The 21,858-nt window shown below is 42.2% G+C and overlaps 1 protein-coding gene across 6 annotated transcripts in view; it reads left to right on the top strand.

Annotated features, from left to right (window-relative positions):
* Positions 1-21,858, top strand: part of HDAC8 (histone deacetylase 8) — a 410,969-nt gene that overhangs the window by 139,836 nt on the left and 249,275 nt on the right. For all 6 annotated transcript variants that reach the window (XM_059680413.1, XM_059680411.1, XM_059680410.1 and 3 more), the window contains exons 5-7: positions 3,810-3,922; positions 9,281-9,358; positions 11,204-11,312. In XM_059680413.1, the coding sequence (XP_059536396.1) occupies positions 3,810-3,922; positions 9,281-9,358; positions 11,204-11,312 (300 nt within the window). The remainder of the gene's footprint in view (positions 1-3,809; positions 3,923-9,280; positions 9,359-11,203; positions 11,313-21,858) is intronic.

Genomic DNA, 21,858 nt, shown 5'->3' on the forward strand with positions numbered 1-21,858 from the left:
ACATTACCACCAGCAGTGAATGAGGGTTCCCTTTTTTCCCCCACAACCTCTCTAACACTTGTTATTGCTTGTCTTGTTGATAATGGCCACTCTAGCAGGTGGTATCTCATTGTACTTTTGATTTGCATTGCAAGTCAGATAGTTGTCATAGACTTATTTCGTGTGTGTTTTTTTTTTTAAACAACTCTCAAGTCTCTCTCTTTTCCCCTCTGCATTGGTTTTAGATTTCTATCTTCGATATCACTAATTCTTTCCCCCATCTGGTTAGGTTTACTTCCTACGCTCACTAGTTTATTCTTCATTTCTTTTATTTAATTCTTCATCTCCAGAATTTCTGTTTGGTTCATTGTTAAGTTTTCCATCTTTTTGGTAAAGTACTCCTTTTGTTCATTGTATTTTATTTCTGAATTCATTAAACTATTTGTGTTTTCTTGTAAGTCATTGAGTTTTTTCAGAACTGCACTCTTGAATTCTCTATCATGTTAATTACATATTTCCATGTCTTTAAGTTTATTTTCTGGAGATTTTAAACATTTTTTCTTTCTGAGCTGCCTCATTGCCTTGCTTAATCATGGAATTTGATGGATTATTTCTCTGCTAGGCATATATGAAAATGAAATCTCTCTCTTTTTTAATTTAAAGAGTGGCATCTCTATTTAGTCGGTTGATAGGAAGTTTTTCTTTTGTTTTCCAGTAGGTGGCTCTGAAGTGCAAGTTTCTTAGTTTCTCTTGCACTGCTCTAGCTCTTGGATCCTTGCAGAGAGTGGAAAATACCTTGTATTCCCTGGGGAGGTGGGTGTCTCCTCTGTGATCAGGTCACTGTAGTCTCAGGGCACCACTCCTGTGGGGGAATGTTGTGGGCAATGGGTTTCTGAGCCTGTGAAATCCCAGCACTGTCCCCTGCAGCCACTCTTCCAGCAGTGCAGCCACAATGGGTACAAGTGGGATGAGCTGGGAGAGGCCAGCTGGTTTATTTGTGGCTTTGTTCTCCTCTTAGTAATGGCAATTGCCAGACCTCAGCTTCTTCACCCCTGTCACTCAGATTTACAGTGTACACACACACACACACACACACACACACACACACACACACACACACACAAATATTTCTGCCTCTCCAGTTCTCAGGGTTGCAGATAATGTGCTCTGTAGCCCGACACTGACTTTACCACGTCTTCTGGGGCCTGCTGCTTGCTCTGGGAGGGTTAAGGTAGGGGAGCTGTGGGAAGGTAAGGGGAGGGAGCCAGACTCTATGGCTTTGTTTTTGTGCCTGGAAATGGCAGCCGCCAGACAACTGCGGCCTTACCTCTGTCTCTGCCCAGGTCACTGGGTTCATCCACAGTGCCTACTGCCCACCTCTGCAAGAATGCTCACAGTATTTCTCTGCTCATCTGGGCTGAAGAGAGTGCCAGTGGCCACCTGACTCCTCCCCTCTCCCAAGACCCACAGCAAGCTCCCAGCTACATCTAGGGCACCTGTCTCTGCTCTTCTTCCTTCCCTCCTCCCATGCTCACTCCAACTCACCTACCCTCAGATGTTTTAATGCACAGATCTCTCAGATGTGTTTATGTCTAGAATAGGGAATCCTTTGTTCAATTATAGCTGTTCAAATTGTAAGTATAAGGGGAACCTCTCACACTACCATTTCTCTGATGTCACTCTCTGAGTTTGCTGTTATAGAAATACTATTTCTTTAACACATTAAAAGTCTTGAAAATTCAGTTTACTTATTTTCTGGAAATTTTAGGAATATCCTGTTTATTGAAACACTTTCTATAAATCAATAAGAATTGAGCTCCATTAATTTAAGAAAATATTAGGAAATTATTACACACAATAGCCTCTCCGAATTCCAGTTATCATCATCATCATTATTATAATTCAGGCTATTGCCATAAGGAGAATGTTCATTAATGGGGAACATCTCAAAGAAAAGGAAAGGTCCCAAGAGTTTTATAGAGGCAGGTAAACTAGGGAGTCATCCATGAGTCTTATAGAAGTCATGAGGAAGCATAAAGATGGTTCTTCCTATGGAATATGCGAGGGCAACGTGGTCCTTTGCAGTTAACTATTTCTCAGAACACTAAAGCGGGGGTGGGGGATAGGAGTCTTAACCACTGCTTATTTCTAGTTGCATGATTTTTAGATTTCTAGAGGGCTCATAAAAGTTTAATACGGTAATGAGATGACTCTGCTTTGTCAATTTTGTCTATAGAATTTTTCTGTATTCTTCTTTATATGCCATATTATTTCTGCTAGCCTTTTTTGTTTTGTTTTTCTGTGCTTATGACTTATCTCCATAATTTAATTGTAAGTTCTCTGAGGGAAGGAAGTATGTCTTGTATTGTTTTCTGTTTCTCCTCCTCTTCATCTCCCTCCTCTTTTTGCCTAACACTTAATATTCCATTCCACCTACCCAAAAGTTATTCATGTTCAGCAGGAAGATAAATTATTTCTTTTTTTTGATGTGCTATTACATTAGACTTATAAGATATAAGTTTTCAGAATTGGAAAATAGCATCCAAGAACTTTCAAAGTCACATACTAGTAGTTAACTCTTACTTACCAAAAATTCACAGATGAACAAATGTTTTTCTCTAATTGGTTTCTTCCTGGTTTCACACATATGGCCAAGCTATTATTTTGGTAGATGACCACTGAGTTCATCTTTATGTGCAAAATCAATGTCTAATGATATTTTTAACAACCTCCTGCTCACCAATATACCTGTCTCATTGATTCAGCCTGTGAACCACAGCATTGTTCAAAATATGAAACATTATACTAGAAGAGATTTCATGAAGTTTATGCATTGTGTAGACGTTGGAAAGATCTTGCAATCTCATTATAATAAAGATTCCATTTTTAATGATGCTCACGCCTAGAATTTCATTTCAAGTAAAATATACGAGAAATTAGGAAAAAAGGGGGCTGGATATTTGAAGCCACTGGAAGCAAAATAAACTGAAGCGTTTAGTACAAGGCCCTGAAAATAAATTATAATAATATTTTGATAATAAAAAACATTCTTTTATATCTACTCAAAAAGGCTTAATGGAAGCATAATAAAAGAGTAGATTAATGTTTACAAGAGGGTAAAGTAACACAGTATCACAAATAGCAAAAACATTAAAAGATGCCAGTATTGTAAATGAAGACAATTTTAGTGAAGGACACAAAATAACTTTAGAAGAGCCTGCTTCAGTCTGCATTGTAATAATTACATTTACAGAAAGGTAACCACATTATGCTGCCCAGGAGATTATACACTTATACATTCTACACTTCGCTTTTATGATCAACAAGTGCCAAACCTTACTAAAAAAAACACAAAACTTTAGGTTATGTCATAGGGTCAGTACAGAGAATCCAATCTCCAACATCTTCTACATCTGGCTGAGCAAGATTGTCTTTAAGGCCACCTCTAGATTCTAGCTTTCTTAAAGTCCTGTAAGTGATAATCAGTGTTCATTATGATGACTCCATGGTACTACAATTTTTTAATGATCAATGAATAATTGGAGAAGGGTTCTGTTTTGTTAAATATAGTTATAACATTCTAATTCTTTGAAAATCTGGGAATCGAAATGTAAAATGTTACCAATCAACCTGAATATTTAGTTTACCAAAACACTTAATTCCTTGATCATTCTGAGGCATTTACTGTACAATCTTTGTAGGTAGATTTTTGTTTTTCTAAAAAGAAGGGGGAATTGTAAGGGAATAGAGCTCAGGGGTTAGATCCTTGGCATTAAAGACTCCCTTGGATTGCTTTTGGCTGTTGGCTATAGCAATTTATTTTCTTGCAGAGATGAAGCATCTGGTTTTTGTTATCTCAATGATGTTGTCCTGGGAATATTACGATTGCGACGAAAATTTGACCGTATTCTCTATGTGGATTTGGATCTGCACCATGGAGATGGTAAGCCCTTCACTTTCAAGGGTGCTTTGCTGCTAGGACAACAGGTTTTTATCAGTAAAGTTGCTTCCAAGTGGCTGGTAAAAGGAGAAATGCCTGTTGCAATTAAAAGTTTCCTAATTGAGAATACTAAAATAGGTGGAGATTCTTCTAACTGGTTCAATTCCTCCTTTGCTGATGAAGCTGCTACTTTAAAATCCCAGGTTCCTGTAATTTCTCCTCTCCTTTCCTCTCTCCCAGTAGCAAAGCTCTCCAATAGAGAATGATAAGAAGTGAGAATCTTACCTAGTGTTTACTCCAGTACGCAGTAACCTCCCTTAGGTCTCTTTCTTATGTTCTTAGTGAAATCTGCAGCTAGAGCTGACAGTCTTGATACTTCTCTCAAGGTCAGAATGGGTACATGATGAAATATCATTGTGAATTTTTCATCAATAGAGATACCAACTTATATAACAGTCAAAATCTGTCCCACTGTTTTTGTATTGCTAAAATATTTAGTCCTGTGCAAACAAACCTAAGGCATCTTCTGTAACTTTTAATAGCATCAGAATCATTAACAATTTGCCTTAAGTTGATTAATTTCTTCTTAGAAGACTTCACTGAAAGGATGCATCCAGCCCTCCTCTGAACTTCCCATCTACAATGTGGAGCTTCAGTGACAGTTACCCACATTCTGTTTCTTTAACAAATCCTGTGGGTGGCACATATTTCCATTGATCTAGGAACACTTACTCAGTAAAATCAGTTAAAGGTGTTCCCTCCCCTCTCCCACATCAAGAATTGCTACTTCCTGGCTGGGGAGGGTTGGGGGAAGGGGGATAAGAGATCAATCAAAGGACTTATATGTATGCATATAAGCATAACCAATGGACACAAGACACGGGGGGTGGGGGGTGTTAGAGCATGTGCCGGGGGAAGGTCAATGGGGAAAAAAAGGAGACATATGTACTACTATTTGTAATACTTTAAACAAGAAAATAATTTTTTTTTAAAAAAGAATTATTACTTACCTGTTTCTAGGGATTTTATGAGACAAACTAACATAATTAAGACAAGAGAGGGAAAAAATAATATATGACAGAGACTAGGGTCAACTTTGCTGCCAAAATAGATAAAGAAGGAAGAAATTGTCAGGGGAAACCTCCCCAGGGAATTCACCTAGATGGATGCTACCATGAGATGATGACAGAAAATTAAAGGTAACTGAGAGAAGGGTTAAAACAATCAGGGTACTACTTTGAGAGCAATGTCTACTGAATATCTGAACACTCAGCCAATGCAAAACACAGCCTTGCTAAAAAACCTTCAGAGGCTCCTTATCACCTATAACAAGGGTAACATTTGGCCCCTGGATTATTTTTGTTTGACCAGCAAGCTAAGAATGATTTTTTTATATATATTTTTACAAGGTTGTTAAGGGGAGGGAGGGAAATGCAATAGAGACCATGTAGTTTGGAAAGCCTAAAATATTTACCATGTAGCCACTTGGTTTACTAACCCTTGGCCTATAGCAATGGTTCTCAAACTCAAATGTATATCAAGATGACCTGGGGGAAGCTTGTGTTAAAATGCAGACTCCTGGACCATATCCACCAAATATTTGGATTTAATAGGCCTGGTATAGAATCTGGGAATCCACATTTTAACAACACCCCAGTTGTTCCACAGGCCACACTTTGAAAAACAGTGGTCTTCATGGTTAAGTCCACACTCTTTACCCTGTCTTTTGAGGCCTGCCTCAAAGAGGCCTCACCTCTTCTGTCCAGCCTTATCTCTCACAAGTTGTGCAGGCTTCTCTACTCAATGATCACCAAACATCTCACTGTGCCCACCTCCCTGATTTGGCATCACTTTTTCTAACTTAGCTTTGTTTTCTCCTCCCCTTTTGCATCTCCAAGTTCTACCTAGAAGTTCAAGTTCCAAGAGTATCAGATTTGCCTTGAACACTCCAGCTCAAGTGTTCTCTCCCCTACTCAACTGTATTGTTTATATTACTCATTTGATATTTAATTATATATTGTCTTACACTGTTAATTCTGTAAGCTGTCTGTCTTCTCATGTAGAAACCTTTAGTTTATCCAAAACAGAGATTAAGTTGTTTACGTCTTTCTGTCCTAAACAATGGCTTGAACAAACAGAACTATGCACATGTTATAGTAGAGGTTCAGTAAAATATTTGTTGAATGAATGAATGATTATGAAATTCAAACTATTAGTATCAGAGTTTAAGAATAGCATCAACTCTGTTGAACCATGTAAGAATTACTGTCACCTGAAACCATTTTTTTCCATTTGCAGTGTTATTTCTACACCATTTAGAGTTTCCTGTTTTAGCCAACTTTTATGGTGTGTTTCATTTCAGTTTATTTCCCCTCTTCAGCACCTCCTTTCCAGTGACCCCTGCCCCACCTCCAAATTCTTACACATTCAGTTTATTTTAAATCTCCCATGATTCCATAACTAGCATTTTGTGGTTGCTTCACTAGTACTCATACCTGTCCTTACTTTCTTTCTTCTACCTACCATTCTTCTTCACACCAAGCCCTATACCCTCCACCTAGCTGCCTGTGCGAAGTAGAATTTTCTAACAATTTCTAATGGCATTTTCTGTGAGAAGTAATACAAATAGGTACTAAGTATAAGAAAAGGTGCTCCAGACCCTAATACTCAGAAAAATGCAAATTAGAACAAGACCATTATATTTGCCTAAGATTAAAAAGAATAATAACATCCAGTGCTAGTCAGAGTGTGAAAAATAGAAACTCTCTGATCCCATTGACAGAAATGTAAATTGGTATCACCTTTCTGGATGGATAAATAATTGGAATTTTCTGGAAGTATAAATACTTATACTTCAATTTATAAGTTAAAATACTAATTTATTTTATTTTGTTTTGTTTACTTAAAGCTTAGTGCCTGGAGCCTTTAACTGGTTTTAACTGCTTCCCTAGGGCAAAACATAAGGCTTGGGAAATTCAAACATACTTGTGATATACAAATAGAGGTTCTTTTTTTTTAAGGTCACTGTCAACCTCTAATGAAGACTGAATGCATTAAGTAAATACAGAGACAATTTCTTTATTTGAAGTATAAAAGAGTATAGGGCAAAAATTTGCTAATAATAGTCCTTCCATTTTACAGAGGGATTATCTCACAATATGTGATTCAGGGAGGAAAGGTGTGGAGGTGGGCAGTGTGTTTATCTGAATAAGTAGTGGCCTTTAAGAGTTGCATCTACTATCTCCCAGGCTTCTATTCATTTTCTTATTCTGTTTAAATGGAAAGGGGAGTCTCTTCCAGAAAAATTTCCCATCTATTTCCAAGCTTCTATTAAGGGACAAGGCCAGGGCTACTTTTAGTCTTCTATGTTTTAGCTACAAATATGTACTGTAAGTTACCTAGTACACACTTTGGGAGAACTGCATTTATAACCAAATCTGTATCATAGAGAGGCAGTTTACAATTGGGTTTTCACTTTATAATGCCTAATGTTTATACTGGTCACATTTTTTAAAAGGATCGCTGCATTGTACTTATTTTGTACTAAATCCTTAATAATTTAACCAGAGCCACTGAAACATAACATAAAATTTCCATGATGGTCCCAGTTTCCTCTATTCAGCTCAGTAGATAAAGCCTCAAGTCTGGGCTCAAGCCCTTACCCACTTTTTTATTTATATATTTATATATATATATATAAATATATATATCTCCTATCTAATAATAGACAAACATGGTAATTAACCATAACTTCGCTACCCTTCCCATTGGCTAATCAGGGTGATATGCAAATTAACTGCCAACCAAGATGGCGGCCGGCAGCCAGGCAGCTGAAGCGAGCAGGAGGCTTGCTTGCTCCAGTGATGGAGGAAGCCAACGTTCCCTGCCTGCCGCTGCTGGCCTCTGAGCTGCAGTCTAAGAAACAATGTTGCAATTATAGAAGCTAAACAAGCTCCAGATCCCTGCTTTCAGCCAGCTTTGGCCTCAGAGCTTAGAGTGGCAGTGATGGCAACAATGTTTCAATTATAGAAGCTAGCTTCAGAGCTGGAGCCAGCTCTCAGCTCCAGTGACAGCTATAGAAGGTAAATAAATTAAAAAAAAAACACAGAAAAAAAGGAGAGGCTGGGAGCTTCAGTTGCCCACCAGCCTGAAAACAGCCCTCAGCCCCTCACCCAGACTGGCCAGGCACACCAGTGGGGACCCCCACCCTGAAGGGGGTGTGACCAGCTGCAAACAGCCATCATCCCCTCATCCAGGCTGGCCAGGCACCCAAGCGGGACCCCCACCCTGATCTGGGACACCCTTCAGGGCAAACCAGCCAGCCCCCACCCGTGCACCAGGCCTCTATCCTATATAGTAAAAGGGTAATATGAAAACTGACCCTAACAGCAGAATGACTGGGAATGACTGGTCACTATGACACACACTGACCACCAGGGGGCAGACGCTCAATGCAACAGCTGCCCTCTGGTGGTCAGGGCGCTCTCACATGGGAGGAGCTCTGCTCAGCAACAAGCCAGGCTGATGGCTGCCAGTACAGCAGTGGTGGTGGGAGCCTCTCCTGCCTCCTCAGCAGCACTAAGGATGTACGACTGCAGTTTAGGCCTGCTCCCTGCTGGCAAGTGGACATTCCCCGAGGGCTGCCGGGCTGCCAGAGGGATGTCTGATTGCCATCTTAGGCCCAATCCCCTGGGGAGTGGGCCTAAGCCAGCAGGTGGTCATCCCCCGAGGGGTCCCAGACTGAGAGAGGGCACAGGCTGGGCTGAGGGACCCCCCCCTCCCTCTGCCCCAAGTGCAAAAATTTTTGTGCACCGGGCCTCTAGTGTGTATATATATATATATATATATATATATATATATATATATATATATAAAATAGATCTCAGGGAGGAAGGGAGAGGGAGAGAGAAATAGAAACATGAACGATGAGAGGGACTCATTGATTGGCTGCCTCCTGCATGCCTCGCCCCCGACTGGGGATCAAGTCCACAATCCGGGCATGTGTCCTTGACTGGAATTGAAACTGGGACCTTTCAGTCTGCAAGCCGACTCTCTATCCACTGAGCCATACCAGCTAGGGCCCTCCCACTTTTTGAACAGGTTGTCCAAAAGAGTCTGGACATCCCATTGCTTGGAAAAGGGAAGTCCAATTATAATTTACCATGAATTTGAAAATGAACCTCCTCCAGTAATGGCAGAGATCAAAGACCAGAAGGTTTGTCATGTTATTCCTCGGCTTGTTAGCTTTATTATTGTTATCTTCTCATCTCTCTTCCTTCCCACAGCTGCTTTCTAGAGTTTCAGGTGTTGAAAACAAGAGTTGCATATTTGAAGTGATTCTTCTGTTTCTTTCTCTGGTAGGTGTGGAAGATGCCTTCAGTTTCACCTCCAAAGTCATGACGGTGTCCCTGCACAAATTCTCCCCAGGATTTTTCCCAGGCAAGTGACCTTTGTGCTCAGTATTACATTTGGGGAATAATATACTACAGTTCTTTTATACATTTATTATATCTTATATTTGGATATTTCAATGCTATTAATACCTTATTGGTACAACTTTATGCAAAAATTTAAGACAAATCATTTCAGGTGATAATGATAAGAAGAATGTGATGCTGTTTCTTTTCAGGCTGACTTTTATGGACTGCCAATAGATAGCTCACTTATACTTAATGTACTATCAGATACTCTGTGTAACTCCCAACACTCTGATAATTACAGTGCTATATTAATATTATGTCACTCTTAGACATATGGAAAGTGAAGTACAGGAGTTAGTCATTTTTTCCCAGCCAGAATGAATCTAAGGTTTTCCCATTTTCTTTTTTTAAAATTTTGTTTTATTGCTTAAAGTATTACAAAGAGTATTACATATGTCTCCTTTTTTCCCCCCTTGACCTTCCACCAGCCTCCCCTACCCCGCAGTGTCTTGTGTCCATTGGTTATGCTTATATGCATGCATAGAAGTCCTTCGGTTGATCTCTTACCTCACCCCAACCCTCCCCTGTCTTCCCACTATAGTTTGACAGTCTAGTCGATGCTGCTCTGCCTCTGTATCTATTTTTGTTAATCCTATCTAATAATAGACAAACATGGTAATTGACTGTACCTTTGCTACGCCTCCCATCGGCTAATCAGCGAGATATGCAAATTAACTGCCAACCAAGATGGTGGTCAATTTGCATACATAGGCGTGAAGCTGCGGAGCAAAGGCTTGAAGGCAGCTCTGGCCAGAGCAGTGAAGGCTTGAAGGCGGCTCCGGCCAGAGTGAAAGCCTGGGTCCTGGGTGCCAGAGGAAAACTGATGTGGGCAGCCAGGGGAATCTTTTCATGCAACAGGCCTCTAGTCAGTTTATAATGGTCTTTATTATCCATAAATGAGTGAGATCATGTGGTATTTTTCTTTCATTGTCTGGCTTATTTCACTTAGCATAATGCTATCCAGTTCCATCCGTACTGTTGCAAATGGTAAGAATTCCTTTTTTTTCACAGCAGCATAGTATTTCACTGTGTAGATATAGCACAGTTTTTTAATCCACTCATCTGCTGATGGACACTTAGGCTGATTCCAAATCTTAGCTATAGTAAATTGTGCTGCTATGAACATAGGGGTGCATATATCCTTTGTGATTGGTGTTTCTAGTGTCTTGGGATATATTCCTAGAAGTGGGATCACTGGGTCAAATGGGAGTTCCATTTTTAACTTTTTGAGGAAACTCCATACTGTCTTCCATAGTGGCTGCACCAGTCTGCATTCCCACAAGCAGTGCACGAGGGTTCCTTTTTCTCCGCATCTTCTCCAGCACTTGTCGTTTGTTGATTGTTAAAAAATACTATGAACAACTCTACTCCAACAAACTAGACAACCTGGAGGAAATGGACATATTCCTAGAAAAATACAACCTTCCAAAACTCAATTAGGAAGAATCTAAAAATCTCAATAGGCCAATAACTATGGAAGAAATTGAAGCAGTAATCAAAAAGCTTTGATCAAACAAAAGCCCAGGGCCAGACGGCTTCACAGGGGAGTTTTACCAAACATTCAAGGAAGAACTAAAACCTATCCTCCTCATACACTTCCCATTTTCTTATAATTTTTCTGCTTCCCCAACATTATTTTCAACAGTCACTTCTCCATATTATTTTAATTCATTCTTTTACAAAAACCATCACAGGATAGTGCTCTATTTCACCTTCTGGTTTTCTGAATTCCTATCAGAGAATCCTTTAACTTTTCTAATTCTCATGCTCTTAAAACTATTCATGGTGCCCATCTCTTTTACAGGAACAGGTGATGTGACTGATGTTGGCCTAGGGAAGGGACGGTACTACAGTGTGAATGTGCCCATTCAAGATGGCATACAGGATGAAAAATATTACCACATCTATGAAAGGTATGGCAGTAATGCTGAGCCAGTAACAACTGTATTACATTTCTGTAAGATGAAATGGCCCCAATCTTACAGAATTCTTGTTTTCAAAAAACATTTTGTGGGGGAAAAGGTACTGTATACTTATGTAGCTTTTGTACACTGTTCATTATTCTTAATGGATCAAGTAGCCATCTCCTGTTTGGGAGAGCCAAGTGTTTAGGCAAGAGGCACATTCTTGGTTTGATTTTACTAGCTACCCCATATGACTAAGACCATCCCAAAACCAGAGCTTCTAGGCTGCCTTTGAAGTCCCTTGTCTATTACTTTCTAAGCTAAAACCTGCATGTATGTAATCTCATTAGCCTGGAAGGTCCTTTTGGATTTACTGTTATGTAGATCTGCTTCCATCCACTAGTGCAGTGGTCGGCAAACTGCGGCTCGTGAGCCACATGCGGCTCTTTGGCCCCTTGAGTGTGGCTCTTCCACAAAATACCACGAGCGGGCGCGCGCGTACAGTGAGATTGAAACTTCATGGCCCATGCGCAGAAGTAGGTAGTTTGTGGAAGAGCCACACTCAAGGGGCCAAAGAGCCACATGTGGCTTGCGAGCCGCAGTTTGCCAACCACTGCACTAGTGTGACTATTAGAGTTTTTTATTATGAGTTCTTGAGTTCTATTTGCTCTGTTAAAATTGGGGTCAGAAATCTGTGTTTTTACATTATGGTTATTATATTAAATTATAGCCACTTGTAGGCAGTTTGTTGCCAATGTGTAGACCATTGGGGCTGAAAAGCCTTATAGAATGTGGGGAGGGTGGCAGGCACTCTATTCATATTCATAAAAATGGAGGTTGGCCCTAGCCGGTGGGGCTCAGTTGGTTGAAGCATTGTCTTGTGCACCAGAAGGTCACAGGTTCGATTCATGGTCAGGGTACATACATATGCCAGGGCATGATGGGAGGCAACCGGTCTATGTATCTCTCTCCCTCCCTCCCTCTTTAAAATCAATATTTTAAAATTTGAGGTTGGTCAGGTATAAATTCATTGCTGACATTGGCAGTAGAGAAAGTGAGTCCAACTAAAAGTCAGCAAGTCAACGTTACTCAAGGTAAGTAATGAGAATTGAAGTGCTTTTGATCCTTCCCCCCACTGGGCTTAGATTTCTCCTAACCTCTGCTAGAAACAGGGACTTCCCGAAGGACCCTGCACTGGTCATCATCACTCACTGACAGTTGTATACATAAAGTAGAAGTATTAAAAAATAAAAAGTATCTCTCAGATGATTAGTGACTTTGAGCATGTTTTCATATGTCTCTTGCCTTTCTGAATGTCCTCTTTCGAAAAGTATCTATTTAGGTCCGTTGCCCATTTTTTGATTGGGTTGTTTATCTTCCTTTTGTTAAGTTGTATGAGTTCCCTGTAAATGTTGGAGATTAAACCCTTATCGGTGATAACATGGGCAAATATGTTCTCCCATGCAGTGGGCTTTCTTTTGTTTTGTTGATGGTTTCTTTGCAAATCAAAATGACAATGTGGTACCATCTAACATCTGTCAGAATAGCTATCATCAACAAACGACAAGTACTGGCGAGGATGCAGAGAAAAAGGAACCCTCATGCACTCCTGGTGGGAATGCAGACTGCTGCAGCCACTGTGGAGAACAGTATGGAGTTTCCTCAAAAAGTTAAAAATGGAACTCCCATTTGACCCAGTGATCCCACTTCTAGGAATATATCCCAAAAAGCTAGAAACACCAATCACAAAGGATATATGCACCCCTATGTTCATAGCAGCACAATTTACCATAGCTAAGATTTGGAAACAGCCTAAGTGCCCATCAGCAGATGAGTGGATTTAAAAACTGTGGTACATCTATGCAATGGAATACTACACTGCAGTAAAAAAGAAGGAATTCTTACCATTTGCAACTGTATGAATGGAACTGGAGAGCATTATGCTAAGCGAAATAAGCCAGTCAGAGAAAGATAAATACCACATGATCTCACTCATTTGTGGAATATAATGAACAACATAAACTGATGAACAAAAACAGATCCAGCCCTAGCTGGTTTGGCTCAGTGGATAGAGTGTCGACCTGTGGGCTGAAGGGTCCCAAGTTCGATTCCAGTCAAGGGCATGTACCTTGGTTGTGGGCACATCCCCAGTAGGGGGTGTGCAGGAGGCAGCTGATTGATGTGTCTCTCTCTTTGATGTTTCTAACTCTCTATCCCTCTCCCTTCCTCTCTGTAAAGAATCAATAGAATATATTTGAAAAACAAACAAACAAAAAAAACCCCAGATCCAGAGATAGAGAAGCATCGATCAAACTTTCAAATCTCAGAGGGAAAGTAGGAGAGGGTGGGGGTAAGGGGGGGAGAGATCAATTAAAGGACTTATATGCAAGCATATAGGCCTAACCAATGGACACAGACAACAGGGGGGTGAGGGCATGAGTGGGGGGAAAAGGACACATATGTAATACCTTAATCAATAAAGGAAAAAAATTAAGTAATAAATAAAATAAAAAACATCTGTAATGCCTTGAACAATAAAGATAAATAAAAAAAGAAATAAAAAACTTTATGTCAAAGGTGTCTCTTAGCTGAAGACACTTGTCAGGCCAAGTCATCATGCAGCAGCTCTAGCCTCTTTAGGATTTTGATCATGTCCCCTGGCTACCTGTATATTGTTGGACTGAAAGAGTCTTTTTTTTTTTTTTTTTTTGAGCCTGACATTGATGGCTTTAATTGCCCTTCTTTGTTCACCTTAGGCTTTGTTCTGTCCTTGACATGTGCAGATCAGAGCTGTTTGTGTAACTTCACCCATGAAGATGTCCTGTGGTTCTGTGTAAAAGGATTATTGTGTTTTTCTCTTTATCCATTTGACAGTGCCCAATATTTTGTTACACTTTTTTAAAAATATATATATATTTTATTGATTTTTTACAGAGAGGAAGGGAGAGAGATAGTTAGAAACATCGATGAGAGAGAAACATCGATCAGCTGCCTCCTGCACACCTCCTTCTGGGGATGTGCCCACCACCCAGGTACATGCCCTTGACCGGAATCAAACCTGGGACCCTTCAGTCCGCAAGCCGACACTCTATCCACTGAGCCAAACTGGTTTCGGCTGTTACCCTTTTTTTTATGCCATAACAGGAAACTAGGTTGTTCTCCTCAATGCTCTGCACACAGAGTTTCCTATAGTTCTTTCCTGGAAGGTTAGCACTCATCATTCTGCAAGACTAGTTTATAATATTGGCCCTCCCTAAATGGACTACCTTATGTGTGCCCCTATTGAAGCCCATCTGCCAATCATAAAGCCTCCTGAGACCTTCCTTAAGCGCCCGTCAACTTGGTACTTCACTGCCTGGAAATGCTGTGTGTCATCTACAGACTTGAGGATTTTTCAGTGGCCACCCTCAAGGAAGTCTACTATTTGCCCTTCTTCAGTCACGAAAATGTCTATTTCTCCTCTATATTTTCTTTTTCTCTCTGTCTCTTAACTAGTTCCTACTATATGATAAGGAAAAAAATATTTTAAATTCTATGATAGTTCATATTTAAAAATAGCCTTGGCACCAAAATTAATTAGAAGCATTTTAAAAGTGAGTTTAGTCCCGAAAAAAGATGCATGGAAGATCATACATGATTTCTCTTTAGAGAAACCCTGTTACCACTCCAGCCCTAATGTACAGGAGGCCAGCATTTATTAAAGGTTCTTCCAGCTTGCCTACTAAAGTACTAGACACTCATCATTGTATAGTTCCCAGGCCCCTTTTGCACAATGATCATCCAGGATAACAGGTTCCAGGTTTTCATTAGATGTACAATAATTTTTCCCTTTGATTTCTTTCGGGAGTCAAGTCTGGTCAGGGTGTTATATGAAGGCACCGCTCTATTCAAGGGTGGCAAGGAGCCTTTCTGACCCAACATCTTTCCCATCTTTTAGACTAATAATCTGAAGTTTCTTTAACAGAAACATACATTTATTCTACAATTAGAAATTGTTCTTAAAATGGAATTTTGTTACAACCTATCCTCCTTACCCGCACTCTGCCATTAGGTGTATGGTTCTCACAGCACTTTTTTTTCCACAGCAGATTTTGAAAGAGTTAGGGCATGAGCACCTTGAGCATTTAGAGGAGCAGGAATGGGTAACAGAACAGTAGAGAGAAAGGGAAACAAAAACAAATCTTTACAAACTAAATAGTTTTGCAGAGGAAGAATCCTGGTAACTGTATCACTTAGTTCCAGTCACTTGTGACTACCTCTAGTTTGTTGCTTGGAACCAGAGTCTCTTTCACATTTCCCATTATGACCTCTGACCCATTGCATACCTCAAAAGATATAGTAGACATAGGAGTGACTTATGTAAAAAAAGTTATTTGGTATATCTTCTCTCTCTTTTTCATCTTTTTTGTTCCACGAGCCCACTGGTTTTCTGGATCACTCCTTACCTGAGACAAATAAAGCACCCCTTTATTGCCAATTCACTAACAAGATGCTGTAAGTTTTGTTTGCCACTGATTTGTAGTTTGTCTCTGGTAACTGCCTCTCTCTGTGGGATTCATGAGCCCTTTTTCTCTTACTTCCTTCTGCCTCTTTTCCCTCTTTCCTCTCTTTCCTCCCTAACCTACCTACCTCCCTTCCTTCCTTCCTCCCTTCCTTCCTCCCTTCCTTCCTTCCTTCCTTGAACATTTTTTCCTCTTCTATATTCTTTATGACTTTGCTAGCTAGTTGGCAGGACTTAGTGGTTTCATCTTAAAGTTGAAAATACTCCATTTAAAAAATGGTTAGGGTTTCTTTTTTAATAGACCAGATATAGAATCTTTACATGAATGTTTTCAACACCAAAAGACCTTGGGTTCCATTTTATGTAAAAGAGAATTTCACAGTCATAGCTTCCTATGTCATTCAATACTAATTTAGAAGGGTAAGAGTCACTGATTGCCAACAGCTTACCATAATTTCCATGTGAGCTACTAGAGTTGGGATTATAAGTATAACCCTGTTATAACTAGCATAGAAGAACATCAACATTGTTCTTGAAAGTACACTTCCTTCAGATAGAAGCTATGCCCCAGTATAGAGATGATAGAGATATATAATATTCTAGAGGTTTATTTAATTTGGACGTTCACACCACTCCTCAGCAACATGCACATATACACACAAAATTTGATGGGGGAGGAAGGCTATTTTGCCTAAGGGAGGATTAGCTAGTTCCTAAGCTATTTCATCTGAAAGAGGAAATACTACTTTACCTGTTTGCTCTGTAATTGTATTTGAATGCAGTGTGAGATAGTCTTAATAGTGTTGTAAGTTATTACCCAAAATGCTTTGTTGATGACTTTGTGAGTTTTTATAATTAAGGACTGTGGAAGACGACAGTGACAAGTACTTCCTTGCTGTTGGTTCAAGAGAGGTTTTGATAAATAGTGGGATACCACTCTGAACTTCAAATCTTGCAGGATGACCAAACTACTCACCCACTGTGAACTATCGTGGTATATGTATAGTTTGAAGAAGAAAATCAGAGTTGTGCTTAAACGTCTTAGTTTGTATCCTACCTATAATTTTATAGCCCTAACAGCCAGAGAGCAATTTTTATTCAATGTCCAATTATTAGTATATATCTCACAGGAAAGATAAATATATATATATACTAGAGGCCCGGTGCACAAAAATTTGTGCACTCAGGGGGGAAGCAGGGCTCCCTCAGCCTGGCCTGTGCCCTCTCGCAGTCTGGGACCCCTTGGGAGATAATGCCCTGCTGGCTTAGGCCTGCTCCCGGGTGGCAGAGGGCAGGCCCAATCCCTAGGTGCAGCCCCTGGTTGGGCTCAGAGCAGGGCCGATTGGGGAGTTGGGGAGCCGCCCCTGTCATGCACAGAGCAGGGCGAATTGGGAGGTTGGGATGCCACCCTCAGTCATGCTCAGGGTAGGGCCGATTGGGGGGTTGGGGCACCACCCCCTGTCACACTCAAGGCAGGGTCGATGGGGAGGTTGCAGCGCCACCCCCTGTCATGCACAGAGCAGGGCCCATCAGGGGGGTTGGGGCTCCTTACCCTGTCACGCACAGAGCAGAGTCGATCAGGGGGTTGGGGCGCTGCCCCCTGTCACGCACAGAGCAGGGCCCATCAGGGAGGTTGGGGCTCCTTACCCTGTCACGCACAGAGCAGGGTCGATCAGGGGTTTGGGGAGCTCCCCCCTGTCACGCACAGAGCAGGTCCAATCAGGGGGTTGAGGAGCTCCCCCCTGTCACTCACAGAGTAGGGCCGATAGGGGAGTTGGGGCACCGCCCCATGTCACACACAGAGCAGGGCAGATCAGTGGGTTGGGGCGCTGCCCTCTATCACCCACAGAGCAGGGCCGATCAGGGGGTTGGGGCGCTGCACCCTGTCACGCACAGAGCCGCAGGGTGATCAGGGGGTTGGGGCAACTTCCCCTGTCACGAACAGAGCAGGGCGGATAGGGAGGTTGTGGCCCCACCCCCTGTCACACACAGAGCCGCAGGGTGATCAGGGAGTTTGGGCACTGCCCCCTATCACGCTGATCCCGGTGCTGGGAGGCATATTACCCTTTTACTATATAGGATAGAGGCCTGGTGCATGGGTGGGGCTGGCTGGTTTGCCCTGAAGGGTGTCCTGGATCAGGATGGGGGTCCCCACTGGGGTGCCTGGCCAGCCTGGATGAGGGGATGATGGCTGTTTGCAGCTGGTCACACACCATTCAGGGTGGGGGTCCCCAATGGGGTGCCTGGCCAGTCTGGGTGAGGGGCTGAGGGCTGTTTTCAGGCTGGCGGATGACTGAAGCGCCCAACTGCTCCTTTTTTTCTTTTTTCTTTTTTATTCTGGGCCAGCTTTAGCTCTGGCTCCAGCTCTGAGGCCTTGGCTGCTGAAAGCAGGTATCTGGTTTGTTTGGGTTCTATAATCGAAACAGTGTATAACTCCAGCTCTGAGATCCCGGCTGGCTGAAAGCAGGTTTCTGGGGTTTTGTTTAGCTTCTATATTTGTTACAATGTTTCAAACTGCAGGCTCAGAGGCCGGCAAGGCAGGCGGGGAACGTTGGCGTCCTCCCTCACTGAAGCAAGCAAGCCTCATGTTAGTTTCAAGCTGCCTGGCTGCTGGCCACCATCTTGGCTGGCAGTTAATTTGCATATCACCCTGATTAGCCAATGGGAAGGGTAGCGGTCGTACGCTAATTACCATGTTTCTCTTTTATTAAATAGGATATATTTATATATATATGGCTTATAATGTGTATGGGTTCAAAATACACTGAAGTGGACTGTTCAACATTTTGGGAAAAAAAATCCCTCATATTTTATTAAGACTATTCAACTATTCAACTTTGTGAGGTAATTAAGTGCAGACACTGTATAAGTATTTCACCAAAATGAAAACACATTGTTATACAGACTTCTCAATTAATAGACTTATGAAAGACACTATTAAACAGGACTTCTGCCCTAGCCAGTTTGGCTCAGTGGATAGAGTGTTGGCCTGCGGACTGAATGCTCTTGAGTTCAATTCCGGTCAAGAGCACATACCTTGGTTGCAGGCTTGATCGCTGGTCAGGGTGCATACTGGAGGTTATCAATTGATGTGTCTCTCTCACATCAATGTTTCTTTCTCTCTGTCCTTCCCCCTCCATTCCACTCGCTCTAAATATCAATGGAAAAAATATCCTTGGATGAGGATTAACAAAATATAAAAAGAAAGGAAGAAAGGGAGGGAGGGAAGGAGAGAGGAAGAAAGGAAGAAAGAAAGAAAGAAAAAGAAAGAAAGGAAAAAAAGACTTCTCATTCAATAGCAGTCTTTATATCTACACATACAAAACTTTGCTGGTAAGAGCTATCAACCCAACCAAAGGAATAATCTTATTCTAGAGAACTGAGGTTCATAATGGTAGTTAATAAAGTAAGAATCTACCTATATTTGGTCATTGATCCTTTACCTTGTGTCCTGTAGCTTACATTCTATAATTAAAATTGAAAGAAACCCTTTTTTCCCCTATCAAAGACCATTAACCTAAAGGAAAATTCAGAGATTCTAGAAGTACAAAACAAAAAGACAAAACACAGTCTAGTATTTTTGCCTCCTTTTATTAGAAAAATATTATACTTTCCTTTTTTAAACTAGAGGCCTGATGCACGAAATTTGTGCAAGAGTAGGCCTTCCTTCCCCTGGCTGCTGGCACCGGCTTCCCTCTGGCACCTGGGACCGGGGCTTCCCTCGCACCCCTGGCTTCGTTCAGAAGGTCGTCTGTGGAGAGCGGCTACAGCAGGGGTCCTCAAACTATGGCCCACGGGCCACATGCGGCCCGCTGAAAACATTTGTTTTTTTACTTCAAAATAAGATATGTGCAGTGTGCATAGGAATTTTTTCATAGTTTTTTTTTAAACTATAGTCCGGCCCTCCAACGGTCTGAGGGACAGTGAACTGGCCCCCTGTTTAAAAAGTTTGAGGACCCCTGGGCTACAGTGTTTGGACAGGTTCAAGCCTCAGACTAATGAGAGGGCACAGTCCTCTCCTGGCCATGTGCAAGTCCCAGCTTGGAGGGCAGAGCCCTCCCATCACAATTATAGCCAACAGCTATAGTTGTAAGCTTGAATCTATGGTCCGAACACGTGGCCCCACGTGTCTGAGTAATATGGGCTTGATAGAGTTTAGGTGCATGTAATTGAGTAGGATCGAAACCCACGAGAATGTTGTAAACATCTTGACCACGCCCTTACTTTGCCTCGTGGAATCTGTCTATAAAATAAAGACACAGCTTGTGGGTGCTGGCGCTGTCTCTCCATCAGAGAGCAGCGTCCCACTGAGACCCAGCTTTCATTCTCTTGTCTGTCTTTTCTAAATCCTTCACTGCCCCCACACAGGTTCACCCTTGGCCGTGCTGGCACGGCACAGTAGTCCAGAAGGATGTCTGGTATAATTAGCATACCAGTATTATGCTTTTATTATTATAGACTAGTGACCTGGTGCACTAAATTCGAGCACATTAAAAGGGAATTAATTAGAGGAAATATTTTAATATTGCTATTCACATCCCCCAGCCTGGCGCTGGGCGGGGAAGCAGCCTCATGTCCCTGGCTGGCGCAAGTCACCGCCCACCCACACCTGCCTCACACACAGCCTCCTGCTGTTTGGTCATTACGGTGTCATGGTGTGATGACCATTTACATATTAGCCTTTTATTATTATGATGCTATCTGGCCCAACTTTTTGATTATTATGTGTGATAAATTCCTGGAAATGTAATCATCCAGCCCAGGAGCCTGAATATTTGCTACATCCTGTCAAACTATCTCCAGAAATGCTGTCCGCTATACTCCGGTGCAGTGCTTTCAGGTGCCTGTTTCATCACACCCTCTTCAGCACTGAATATTGTGATTTTTTAAATGTTCCAGGTATCTTTCCTTTGCAATTACTTGATTACCTTTGAGGTTAACTTTTCTCGTGTATATTAGTTACTTTATTTCTTCTTTAGTTCAAGGTCTTTGCTCAAACATATTCTTCTTTGATTAATCCTATTTCGTTTGAGTTCACGGGAAGCAATAGCAGCTTCCATGGAGGAAGGTGGGGGGCTAGTTCGGGGAGAGTGGTGCAGGACCAGATGTGGTTGGCAATGGCTCCTGGTAAAGGTTAGATCGGAGGTGAGGGGGTTAAGGGAGGTGTTAGGTTCTGAGACTGAAATGTTAGGGTGAGGGCGCGCAGTCAAAGGTCACCATTTGGGAGGTTGGGCCCGGGTTTGGTGAGGGATGCAGGAGGGGAGCGGTCTAGCTGGGAAAGCCCGTGGGTCTGGACGGCTCCCCAGATTCAGGTGCCCAGCACTTGCTGCCAGCGCCGGGGCCACCGCACTGTCCAGGCCCTGTGACAGCCAGACAGACCTGCAGCTTCAGCTCCAGCTGCGCTGCAGGGGCTGTGGGGAGTTGCGTGGCCCCCAAGCTTATACCTCCTTGCCTCTGAATCCACCTGAGCAGCCCCTCTAGGTGATGTCACCTGGTGACGCCATCAACAGGCGCGCGCCACACAGCCTGATGCTGCCCGGCTGGGGTAGACTTTATGGGAGGAGGTCCTCTGTCCCCTAACCCTACCACCACAGGCCCAGAGCCCTCATCCCTGTGCACTTGGTCGTCTATAACTGCCACCCAGAGGCCGGGGTCGGGGCGGGGGGTTCCCACGGCGTCAGAAACCACTCATCCCAAGGGTCCCACGGTCTCAGTGTTGCCACATGACTGTATGGCCTCGGTGTTATGCCACTACTTTCTGATGCCAGTTTTGCACCTTAAACTCTTAAATTAACCGCAAGGACAGCTTTCCTCTTCACCTTCCCGGGACTCACAGTTCTGTTGCATACGCTCCTTTCAAAGGGCAGTTTCTAGTTCTTGGTCATGTGGGGTGTTGCTGACATTTCATTCTAGGTTTGCACATGGGGCATCCTGAGTTCTGTGAGGATGGTGACTCTGTCTGTTCTACAGCAAACCTGTGAGCGAATAAATATGATCCCCATTTTACATCTACTCTCAGACTATAGTAACATTTCCCCAAGTGGGATTGGATCA

The sequence above is a fragment of the Myotis daubentonii genome, chromosome X, assembly GCF_963259705.1.
Source record: "Myotis daubentonii chromosome X, mMyoDau2.1, whole genome shotgun sequence".
In the NCBI taxonomy this organism is placed as follows: domain Eukaryota; kingdom Metazoa; phylum Chordata; class Mammalia; order Chiroptera; family Vespertilionidae; genus Myotis; species Myotis daubentonii.